The sequence below is a fragment of the Hordeum vulgare genome, chromosome 5H (genome assembly GCF_904849725.1).
Source record: "Hordeum vulgare subsp. vulgare chromosome 5H, MorexV3_pseudomolecules_assembly, whole genome shotgun sequence".
In the NCBI taxonomy this organism is placed as follows: Eukaryota; Viridiplantae; Streptophyta; class Magnoliopsida; order Poales; family Poaceae; genus Hordeum; species Hordeum vulgare.
Window position 1 is genome coordinate 511759644 of NC_058522.1, and position 12574 is coordinate 511772217.

At 48.2% G+C, this 12574-nt stretch overlaps 1 protein-coding gene across 1 annotated transcript; it reads right to left on the reverse strand.

The window, feature by feature from the left end:
* Positions 1-222: 222 nt before the first annotated feature.
* On the reverse strand, positions 223-3018 carry LOC123397898 (wall-associated receptor kinase 1-like). Its single transcript, XM_045092417.1, has 3 exons — positions 1916-3018; positions 1541-1702; positions 223-1371 (listed from the first exon to the last, which is right to left on the reverse strand). The coding sequence occupies exons 1-3, from the start codon at positions 2922-2924 to the stop codon at positions 368-370; spliced, it is 2175 nt and encodes a 724-aa protein (XP_044948352.1). The 5' UTR covers positions 2925-3018; the 3' UTR covers positions 223-367.
* Positions 3019-12574: the final 9556 nt, after the last annotated feature.

Here is a 12574-nt window from a genome sequence, read left to right on the forward strand (position 1 = left end):
TAGCACCTTGTATCTGTCGTTCTCGAGTTCTTTGTTTTTTCTTTCTCGTTGTACGGATCATTGTAATTTTTGGACGGTTGATGGCTTTGTTAATTCAAAGCCGGGCTCTTCTTGAGCCTTCGTTCTAAAAAGGAGGTAAGGGTTTTTCATACAGCTTGTAAAGAAAGTGCCTTGAAACTCTGCAGGTGCAAGCAAACATTACCAACACGATTACAATTTTGATAAAAACAGAAAACACATTAGAAATACGGTTACAGATGCAGCGTACAAGCATTCGGCCACATTAAAAAACATAGTAACAGTTTTTCCCGTAACCCAAGGAGACCTTCACTGCCGCTCATGTTTGAAGGATTTCGGCAAAAATAGCTTACTGACAAACATCTTGCACCTTGCGGGATCGACTCAGTATGTGTAACCGCTCAGCTACCTCCATCATCGTTGGTCTTTGATCTACATCCAGCCTAAGGCATTCCACGGCCATAACCGCAAGACTGTCAAGGAACTCCAAATCTTCTGCTATTGCTATTTCCTTGTCAAAAAACTCGGTGGCCTTCTTCTGTTTCTTATGGGCTTCAAGAAAGCTCTTTACCAAGCTATTATGCTCGGAACGTATGGCTATCCTGCTGCTGATAAGCTCCAGGATCACAACTCCGAAACTATAGACATCACTTTTCTCGGTGAGTAGGCCTTCCTGTAGATATACCGGATCCATATAATTCATGTCTCCGATGACTGATCCAGTGTGTTGTTTGTCTCTCGCAATCAACCTAGATATGCCGAAGTCTGAAATCTTGGGTACAAAGTTATCATCCAAGAGTATATTTGCTGGCTTGACATCGCCGTGTAGAATTCTAATATTTGCTTTTGAGTGCATATAAGCTAGACCATCCGCTGACTGTGCAGCAATACTTAAACGTACATCCAAGTTGAGAGCCACCTTGTTATTGTTGCCGTGAAGATTGTCATGGAGGCTACCTTTGGTGATAAACTCGTAGACCAGCATGGGGGCATCAACTTCAAGGCAACAACCGATGAGCCTAACAATGTTCTTGTGGATAACTTGAGATTGGATGATGACTTCATTTGCAAATTGGTCATTCTCGAGCACACTACCATTGATCGGTTTCTTTATTGCAACCTCTTTATTGTCAAGACGGCCCTTGTAAACTTCACCAAAGGCACCTTTTCCGATCAGGTTGCTACTCTTTAAAATTGGTTTGAGGTCCTCCTTTTTGAAAAGTTTGATGACATTTGCCTTCTCTAATGTCGGGCCGCCGTTCTTTTTGAAGAATTCTTTCGCCTTCTGTTTCTCTTTGCGAAGAATAACAAGAAACGATAGAATCACCATGAGGAGAATACCACCTATTGCACCTAGAAGGCAATGAACAAACTTGGTTTATGTCACTAGCAAAAATGCTTAGTACTATAACAAGTAAATGGAAGTTAAAACGAATTTGCACTAGCTAGAACTATCAGAAGAAAAATAAATCTAAATCAAGAGTGCCAAGGAGTTGAAAACTCTAAGCCAAGCGTAGCTTACCCACAGTCGCCTTTGCTGCTGGAGTGAATACATCTGTGCAAGTTCCAGCTTTGGCGTCGCCTTTCGTTCCGAATTTACATGGACAGTCATAGCCACCCAGCCTGTTTTTGCAGATGCCACTTGAGCAGGGATACACTTGGGGCTGCTTGCATTCATCAATGTCTAACAGAAGAATAAACACAAGACTTTTGGGAGTTAACGAATTGTTTCTTGCGCGTATCGGTGTATGTATGTATGTATGTATGTATGTATGTATGTATGTACGTAAGTAAAATAATATACTCTCTCTCTCTCTCAAAACAAGTGTCGATGGATGATCTAATATAAAATTTATACCGCCGCATTTATTTTGGGACGGAGGGGGTATATATGTACCTTGGCATCCGTTAGCAATGTATGGGTTGCCATCGTAACCGTCCCAGCACTTGCAGACGTAGGCAGGACTATATGTATCTGTTGCGTTGGCACAAGAGCTGTTGCCGCTGACGCAGGCGTAATCCGGAGGCAGCGGTTGTCCTTGCGCCGGACACGAAGTGTTCCCGGCGGCGAAATCGAGCACCAAGGCGACCCCCCTGGGGAACCTTTTGAGTAGCGTCTTGTCGCCGATGATGTCCGTCGTTGAGAAGTTGTACCCTGACTTCTCCACCAGCATGCCGTAGCCGCACGGGTAGAGTACCCGCAACCAGTTGTGCTTGTAGCTCACGCGGTCGAAGGACAATATGTAATTCTTGACCGGGTTCTCTTCGGGCGGGATGGTGCGCTCGCAGCAGCCCCACCCCGTGCACGACCCGTTCCTTGCGTGCGGCATGGACGACAGCTGCTCATCTTGCGTGGTGCAAGTGAAACCGGTTGTGAGACCCATTCGCGCAACCCACCTCAGCTCAGCCAGCTGGTAGCCGACGCTGATGAAAACATTACGGGTCGCCGACACGGAGAACGGCGTGCCCAGTAAATTCATCACCTGAAGCACGGATAAGGACTCGTTTGTGCTGCAGCGGTACGACACCGCAGCGTACGCTCGTGCCTCCCCCCTGGCGACTGATGTGCTCACCAGCTCCAGCGGCGACAGATCACTGGAGCGGATCCGGGAATCGGTCAGGTAGGTGTCGCGCTGGAATGCCCTCTTGTCACCAAAGAAGGCACGAGGGGGATCGGAGGAGTGGTTGCAAACGACCTCGAAGCCCTCGCGGAAGCAGCCGGGGCCGGCGCCGATGCCGAAGGGGAAGGGGATGTCCATGTCGCCGCACTTGTGGAGGCAACCCCCTTCCCCTTCCCCTTGAGCTTTTTCAGCCGCAGCCGCACTTGTTGAAGGGGATTGGATGACTACTACCAGCAGTACAAGTAGGATTACTGGCAGCTGCCGGGAGTAGCTGGACGTACTCATGCCTGGCGCTCTGCTCTGCTCTGCTCTGCTCTATCGATAGATATGATGGATGAATAATGGAGCTAGCCAAGTAGTAGCTAGCTAGGGATGAACGAACGCCATCAACTTATGTACTCCAAGTAGCTAGTGGCCTGCGTGTGTTTTTTTTTTAAAGTCTCGAAAGCTAAAGCGCAACAGCACAGAACCAAGACCAAGACCAGTTAGTCTAGAGCTAGGAAAAATGGACAGGTAATGGTGGCTTTCCCATGCTGGCTTTTAAACCGTAGATCAAAACTACCTAGAGCTATACAACGTATGTGCAAAACTAGCTATACAACCAAGCAGGCAAGCTGCTGGATGGATTAGTAGATTGCACGTCGCCGTATAGTACAACTGGCCAGCTCGATCAGCAGCGGATCAGAACGACGTACGTCTTCAGCGACGGGAAAACTTATCGATGGCCGCATGCTCGTATCGAGCCGGTTAAACTTTGTATTGCTTTGTTATCTGATCTGATGGTACAATCGACACCATTAGGGTGCCTTTTATACACGTCCACAAGGGACTATGAAAATAGAATAGGACTAGGTATCCTAATACTACTAGGACTAGGTTTGGCTTTCTTTCCTAATCCTACGGGAACAACATGATTAACTTCTACATTCACCTCCTTAATCTTGTTGCTTGACTTCATTTCTTGCACTTCGACTTTCTTCCTCATCTCGATGAACTTCTGTCGACCGAGTGACTTGGTGAAAATATCGGCAAGTTGGTCTTTTGTGTTCACATGTTGAACCTCGATCAACCCTTCTTCAATGCACTCCCGGATATGGTGGAACCGGGTATCTATGTGCTTGCTCCTTTCGTGATGAACCGGATTTTTGCACAACGAGATTGCAGCTTGGTTATCAACTGCACCTCCCGCTTTACAAGTATAGATAGGAGTCTTCTCAACCACACTGCTTGACAAGCCGTCGTGCTTGCTGCTATGTATTCTGCCTTGCATGAAGACAATGCCACCACATTTTGCTTCTGAGAATTCCAGCTAATCGGATTCGGGCCAAGGTAGAAAACCATGTCCGTTGTGCTCTTTCGGTCATCAACATCACCTGCCATGTCACTATCTGAATATCCACGAAGGATCAATCCTTGCTTTCCCTTTCTGTACGTGCAACCAAGATTAATGGTGCCTTTCACATAGCGCAAGATTTGATTGACCACACTCATGTGCTCGATTGTCGGATTCTCCATGAAACGACTCACGATCTCGATTGAATAAGCCAAGTCAGGTCGGGTATGCACCAAATATCTTAGGTTGCTCACAACGCTTCGATACATTATGGTGTCCACCCACTGGCGGAGCTCCCCGGTGGGCAAGGTATGGCACTTGCCATACCTTGATTTGGAGAAAAAAAATTAATACTAGTAGTGCTAATAACTAATGACTCAATGTCTCAATTAACACAACCAAAAGAGGCCAGCCTGGATACTTGGTGCGTACCTGCCCCATGCCCACCACATCGCTGGATGACTTAATGACTTGATGGTTTGTTATATTTCCTCCGTCACGGTTCAGAAGACACGGTTAAACTTGCATGCGATTTTAAAATAAACAAGGTTTAAGGTGCGAAAGCAATTATTCTTATTAATTAGTACCGGTACTACTCATGCATGTTTCATCCCAATTTGCTGCTCAAGCATTAGTACTAGTATTTTCTCAGTTGATTAGGCGCATTAGCATCTACACCTGCTACATCTCACAACCAGTCGGTGACTACCTTGATCCCAGTGTTTTTTCAAGCGTGCCCTCTAAACCGTGACAGAGAGAGTATTGAGCGAGAGATCTTCAAAAGTATTGAACTTGATAAAATTAAGTAAGATTTTCAGAATGAGGGTAGGGCATTGACATTATCGGGGTCTTCTAGACGTCATTGAAAGCTTCATTATCGGTATGTTTTAAGTTGTTTTTTATTCAAACATGTTTACATTTTTATTGTATTTGGTTTTTATTTGTAATGTGTATTGTCTCTTTCGATTTGCATTAAAAGAATTCTTTCCTTAAGACTTCGCCACACCTTGATTTTTTTTCGTCCTCCGCCTCTGTGTCCACCGGCGGATTTGAGCTACGCTTGCTCAACTTGTGACGTTGGTCCATTGGAACTTGTGTCTCGTAGCAATCTGACATGCCACACTTTTCCAATAACTTGACCGCATAAGCCGATTGACATAGGGAAATCTCTCCGGAGCTTTGCTTCAATTCGATGCCCAAGTAATAGCTGAGTAATCCCAGATCGCTCATGCTAAACTTGTTCTTCATTTGCGCCTTGAAACGTTCAATTTCTTGTACGCTATCTCCGCTGATAATCAGATCGTCTACATAAACTCCAACTAGCAGGTTTTAGCCTTCGGAGTTCTTTGTATAGACTGCGTGCTCGAAGGGACATCTCTTGAACTCGAGCTAGACCAAACTTCGGTCTAACTTTGACTTCCAAGCTCTTGGCGCTTACTTCAACCCGTAAAGTGCCTTCTTGAGCTTGTAAACTTTCCCTTCTTCGCCTTTCTTCTCGTAGCCGAGGGGTTGTTCCACGTACACTTCTTCTGTGAGATCACCGTTAAGGAAAGCGGATTTAACATCCATATGATGAACCTTCCAATCCTCTTTTGCTGCCAAAGCTAGGAGCACTCTCACTGTCTCCAGTCGAGCAACTGGTGCAAACACCTCATCATAGTCAACTCCTTGACGTTGTACGTAACCCTTTGCAACGATTCTTGCCTTGTACTTCAAAATGGCACCCTCCGTGTCCTTCTTTAACTTGTAAACCCACTTCAAACCAATCGCCTTTTGGTTCGGAGGTCGGGTTACCAAAGTCCACGTGCCATTGCTCTCAATCGCCTTCATCTCCTCATTCATGGCGGGCGTCCAACTACGGCTTTTGCTCACCTCTACGAAGTTTGCCGGCTCCTCAACTCCGAACAGACATAGTCCGGAGTACTCGAGCATAACTGGCTTTGTGTACTTGTAGACTTTCTTGAGGGTCTTGTAGTGACGAGGCCCTGAGGAATACGTTGTGGCTTGCGAAGGAGGCGACACAAATTGTGTCGGTGTTCCACGAATTCCCATCCATCACATAATAACTCCATCTTAGCTGGCATGACTTCCTGCAACATCTTGAAGCATCTCTATTGTGCCAACAATCTTTCACCCATGTCTGCCATAACCCAAGGTTCTTAGTCCCGTCGAACTTCTCCACCTCAAACTTGGTACCCGTTGACGCCATGGTTTTTTGTATAGCTGACCCTGCGAAAAATTAACTTACCAAAGTCTACGTGCCATTGCTCTCAATCGCCTTCATCTCCTCATTCATGACGTTTGTCCAACTATGGCTTTTGCTCGCCTCTACGAAGTTCGCCGGCTCCTCAACTCCGAACAGACATAGTCCGGAGTACTCGAGCGTAACTGACTTTGTGTACTTGTAGACTTTCTTGAGGGTCTTGTAGCGACGAGGCCCTCAGGAATCCGTTGTGGCTTGCGAAGGAGGCGACACAAATTGTGTCGGTGTTGATGCACTTGAGGAAGATGGCTGACACCAGGGCGTGTCATCGACATCCGTGTCGTCGGCGTAGTCGTCGTGACCGTGACCATCATCTTGATTGTCGTCGTCACTATGCACCTCATTGTCGATGTTGTCGTCGAGATCTCTGCCCGTGTCGTGCGCGTCGTTGTCGCTATCTCCTTGCGACCTATGCGCGTTGTCCTCGGTGTCGTCACCATGATGATCACTACCATTGTGGTCACCTTGGTTGGGCATCTTGCCAACCACCTGGACATCCTCCCCTCCATAATCATCAGTTGGAAATTCAACCGTGAATATGTTACCGTTTGGAGCATCGTCGGTTGCGGCTCTCCAGTTCCACGCTTGGTTTTCTTCAAACATGACATCGCGTGAAATCCGTAGACGCTTGGTTTGTGGATCGTAGAAGCGGTATGCCTTGGTGCCGGAACTCCTCTCATATCCGATGAACACCATCTTTGTGCTATGATCGGCAAGCTTTGAGAGGCGCGGCTCCGCCGTCTTCACATGTGCCACACACCCGAACGTCCATAGATGAGACACATTCGGCTTACGTCCGTAAATTGCTTCATACGGAGTCTTGTCGATCACCGCCTTCGTTGGAGCCCGGTTGAGAAGATAGACCGCCGTCGAGACAGCTTCTCCTCAAAAAGTCCCCGGCAGGTTCTTGCTCTTGAACAAACTCCTTGCCATGTCAACGACGGGTCGATTGCGCCTTTCAACGACCCCGGTCTGCTGCGGCGTGTAAGGTGCCATGAGGAACCTTTTTATGCCAATCTTCTCGCAGTAATCATTGAATTCGTTCGACGTAAACTCTCCGCCGCGATCTGTCCGTAGAGCGCGAACCTTTAACTTGTGTTACATCTCCGTTGCAGCCTTCAGCTTCTTGAACGCTTCAAACGCCTCATCTTTAGATCGTAGGAGAACGACCCACATATATCTCGAGTAGTCGTCTACCATGAGGAAGAAATACTTCTTTCTCGCGTGAGTTGCTGGGGTGGTAGGGCCACATAGATCACCATGGAGCAGCTCGAGTGCATCACTTGCATGATAGGTAGACTGAGCACGGAACGGCATGCAGTGCTGTTTTCCAACCAAGCACCCGTCACATACTCGATCAACATGGTCGATAAATGGCATCCCGGATACCATCTCCATCTTTGACATCTTCTTCAAGGCGTAGAAGTTAACGTGTCCAAATCTAGCATGCCATAACCACGAATCATCATCACTCTTGGCGAGCCAACACTCCGGTTGAGATTGATCAAGGTTTAGGATATAGAGCCTATTCCGTGTGCGATTAACACGAGCTAGCACGTTTCGGAGGTTGTCGAAGATCGTCATCACTCTGTTCTCGATATTCACCGTGCATCCATTCTCGTCAAGCTTCCCAATAGAGATGATGTTGTTGCGAAGCCGTGGGATGTAGTACACTCCGGTGAGTATGCGATGTTCGCCTGTGAGACCCTCGAAGAGGACAGATCCTTGCCCGCAAATCTCCACAGCTGAACCATCACCGAACTTGACCGAGCCTTCAACATTGTATTCCAGCTCGAGGAATTTCTCCTTGCACCTCGTCATGTGGTTACTGGCACCCATGTCGAGATACCAAACTTCGACCATCAGAAGACCATCAGAAGACCTGGACCTTCGCCTTCCTTCTTTGCTAAATTTGCCTTGATCTCCCGCTTGTTAGGCTTTGGACAATCTATCGCAAAGTGACCCATCTTATTGGAGTTATAGCACTTGACCTCGGACAAGTCCAAGTTCTGTGGCTTCTGCTCTTTGGATTGGCCCGTCTTACCACGACCTTGTGGTTTGCCTTTTCCTTTGCTTTTTCCGGTTTGTCCATCGCCTTTCATGTTGCTTGAGCCTTCGCCCCCGTCACGCTTTCCTTTGCTACTTGGGGCCTCCCAATCTGCGCGCGAGTACATGAGTTGGTTACTACCTCCTCCTTTGCCTTTCCGACAGCCACAAGCATTCTCTTCCCACGTCCGCAGGCGTCCGATCGCCTCCGTTATGGTCATGTCGTCGATGTCGTAAAGCTGCACGAGCGTGCCGATGATGTACGTGAATTTGTCAGTCACCGAACTGAAAAAATTCTTCACAATCTCGGTCTCATCGAGCTTTGCACCAAGCGCGCGGATCTCTCTCACCAAAGTAGTAAGACGCATGGCATAGTCGTTCACAGATTCAGTTTTCTCCATCTGCAACTTGTGAAATTCACGCTTCAGCACTTGTTCCCGAGCCTTGGTGACGCGATCTTCTCCGATCCTCATCTCCTTGAGTGCGTTCCGCGCCTCTCTTGCCGTCTCGAACTCTGCCAATGTCATTAGCACGGAATCCGGCACGGACTGGGCTATGGCGTACATGGCACCTTCGTCGCGCTCCTCGTCGATGTCGTTGTCCGTGATGGCCTCCCACACTCGAAGGGATCGGAGAATAATCTTCACCTTCACCGCCCACACGCCGTAGTTGACGTCGGTGAGCATCGGGTACTGGATGGGGATGTTGCGATGCACTTGGATGTTGGCGACGTCCGTTCCCCCACCACTGATCGCTAACTTGCCGCCCTTCTTCACCTTGTCATCGTTTTTGTTCGCCTTGGGACCCCCTTTGTCGGACTTGACCGACTCAGCGTCGCTGTCCATCATCGTAGATCGTAGATCGTCGAGGCTCTAGATACCAATTATTGGCTTTTAAACCGTAGATCAAAACTACCCAGAGCTATACAACGTACCTGCAAAGCTAGCTATACAACCAAGCAGGCAAGCTGCTCGATGGATTAGTAGCTTGCACGTCGTCGTGTAGTGCAACTGGCCAGCTCGATCAGCAACGGATCGGAACGACGTACGTCTTCGGCGACGGGAAAACTGATCGATGGCCGTAGGCTCGTATCGAGCCTGTTAAACTTTGTATTGCTTTGCTATCTGATCTGGTGGTACAATCAACACCCCTAGGGTGCCTTTTATACACGTCCACAAGGGACTATGTAAATAGACTAGGACTAGGTATCCTAATACTACTAGGACTAGGTTTGGCTTTCTTTCCTAATCCTACAGCAACAACATGATTAACTTCTAAATCCCAGCCCCGTGACGCTCCCCGTAAGAGTCCCGGGCGCACACCAAATCGCCGCAGCAGGCCACCGACCACCTCCCTAGACGATGGTGGCGGCCGTGACCGTCGCTTATCTTTTTGAAGGCATCGTTGTACTGCTGTCACATCCCTCTCGCACCGATCGCTCCTGCTCCGAGGGTAAGCCTTGATCTTGGTTGGTCGGACGATAACGGCGCCTTGGTGTCGTTCTCCCCCTTTGGGGCTTCGTCTTTAGAGCTGGATGTAGGCAAACGGGACCAATGGAAGATGGCGGTGTTGGCATCGAGGCTTCTATGGCAACGATGATGGGGCGAGTAATGTCGGAGACGTGGTTCTGGTTGAGGTAGTCGGCTCTTCTCAGGTGTGTCTGCGGGATTGCCTCGGCTGGTTTTTTGTTGTGAAGTCGAAACTGCGGTCATGGGGCCCTATGGTATACGATGACAAGCAGCAGGAATGGTTCATTCGATGATCTTATGTGGTGCCAGTCGTGCCTAGTTCTTCTGTGTGGTTCTTCGTTAGAGTCGGAGATGTGTTTTCCGGTCGCAGGTGGCTGGATCTGCCGCGGATCTTCATCTACATGCATCTTCACATGGCATGTTCAGTGTGGGTTGGGTCGACGATCGTGTGCGCCAAAGTTAGAGTCATTTGCTCATGGTTTAGGGATGACGATGACACCTGGTGGGCGGGGGGGAGTGATGACTGACGACTTCGTGTTGTCCCAATGAGACACTGTTTCGAGTGGTGTGTGGCGCGGGGGGGGGGGGGGGGGGGGGGTATATTATGTGCCGCTCTGAGGTTGTGATGATTTTTGTCCGTTTCTCCATAATTAACCGCGTAATCTGATTTTCGCTCGGTTTTCCTTAACTAGCTGAGCAATTTTTTTCTTCTTAATAAATATAAGATAACTGTCATTTCAAAAAAGAAAAAAACGGAGCGCACTAGCCGCGGTGTGTCCCTGCCTCCGTGGCTGTGCCTGGGGGCTCTGCTTCGCCTTCTTCATTTTCCCACAAATTCAGACTTACCCAAATTACAAATTCGAACAACTTACATATAGGTATTGTGTTAAAATTTCTAGTCGACCAGTCACATTCTCATTTCTGCTGGCGCGTCATTTTCTTTCGGGATTTTTTTGTTGAAGCAAAGACTTTTGTGGCACATGCGTAGTGCATATATATTACTCCGTATAATCCAAAAGAGTAAATGAGAATCATGTGTTCCATCGTGCATCTTCCGTGGTGTAGTCGATTGCGAAGGCAAATATATATAAGTGTTGATCAGTGTTTACTTTAGGCCACTAATGGAGCAACTCGCCAATAAGCTTCGCCTTCGTAAAGCAAGCGTATATATGCAGATCGGCTATGATTATTGTCATGATCGCGCACTTTAGCTAAAGCTATGTGAATATACAGAAACGACTTGACCTACCAGCAGTTTCCACTCAGCCAGTGTGTACCGGACAATCAAAGGGTCTGCTTGATATATTCTTCTCACTCTTATTGCTTAGGGCTTGTTCGGTTAATCTCCACCACAAACGGATTGGAGAGGATTTGAGGGGATTGAGGTGGATTTTGACTTACAGGGGATTTAATCCTCCTCAATCCACTTCAATCTCTTTCAAATCCGTTGCAACCGAACAAGGCCTTAGTGGGTATCATTTTGGATATTTAGTGGGGAGCTTTGTGATGTTCTTACTGTTGTATTTTTTTCTTTGAGTGAAAAATTTGTGATCTTCTTATATACAAGTGTGTTTACACGTCTTTTTTCCCTCTAGTAACAAGTCAAAATAAAATAAAAATAAACTAGGGATGGTGTTCGTGTAATGCATGTTAGTATTAAGCAAGGATTAATTGCATTACGCATTAGTATTAGGCACAATATAAATTGAACATTAATATTGCAGCAGTGTCAAGCATAGTTAACCAGGGACGAGGATGTGTATCCCTTACAACACGATGGTGGCTTTGGATAGAACCACCGCACGTACCTTCAGCAATACCGAACCCCCACTTATCGGTGTGGAAGAACAATTTCGTGAACTAGGGCAAGAGAGAAAAGATATTCCAATTTATTTGAGTGTGTTAATTCTTTGCATCGCCAAGATCCAGAGAGCTTTCTGTGGGAGGGTATCGATTATTAGGTATCGGACGGCAAATGCAAGGTGAATAGGCGAAGGATCTGTCGGCCTACAAATCTGGGTGGTTTGGGCATCCTGGGTATTGGCAAGTTTGCACGTGCTTTAAGGCGATGATGGCTCTGGTTTGATTGGGTGGACCCCCTTAAGGCCTGGGTTGCTCTCGAAATACCTTGCGAGGATAAAGACGGAGACTTATTATATGTCGCAACGGTGATCACTATGGGGGCCGGAAAGACCTCAAGTTTTTGGCACCCTCTCTGGCTACTAGCACTACTGGAATCAGAGAATTTGCCATCTGCTGCTTCTTTGCCGTCTGTTGGCTGATGGCAAAGACACTCTTTGCCATCAGCTACCCAAAACCTCACGGCAAAGAGCAGGCTGATGGCAAACATCATGTTTGCCATCTGCTGCTTCTTTGCCGTCTGCCAGCTGACGGCAAAGCACATGCACGCAGACGACAAAGAACCCACCCCACACCGCCCTCTAACCCATAACGGTCCACCTCTTTGCCGTCAGCCTGTTACCACTTTGCCGTCGGGGGCAGACGACAAAGAGGCAACTAGACCTAACGTCGTCAACCCCCACCCCGCCCCCTCTCTCTCCCCCATAACGGCTCACCACAGCCCCCAACTCTCTTCCTACGCCGCCGTCGGAGCTCGTCCTCCCTCCTCCCCGCGACCCGCCGCCGGAGCTCACCCCTCCTCCTCCCTGCGACCCCCTCCTCCACCATCGTGCCCCTGCTCCACCACCACCCCTCCTCTCAGTGCCCTGCTCCACCACCGCCCCCTCTTCCCTGCGACCCTCTCCTCCACCACCGCCACCTCCTCTCCGTGCCCCTGGTCCACCTTGCAGCCGGCATTTCCCCC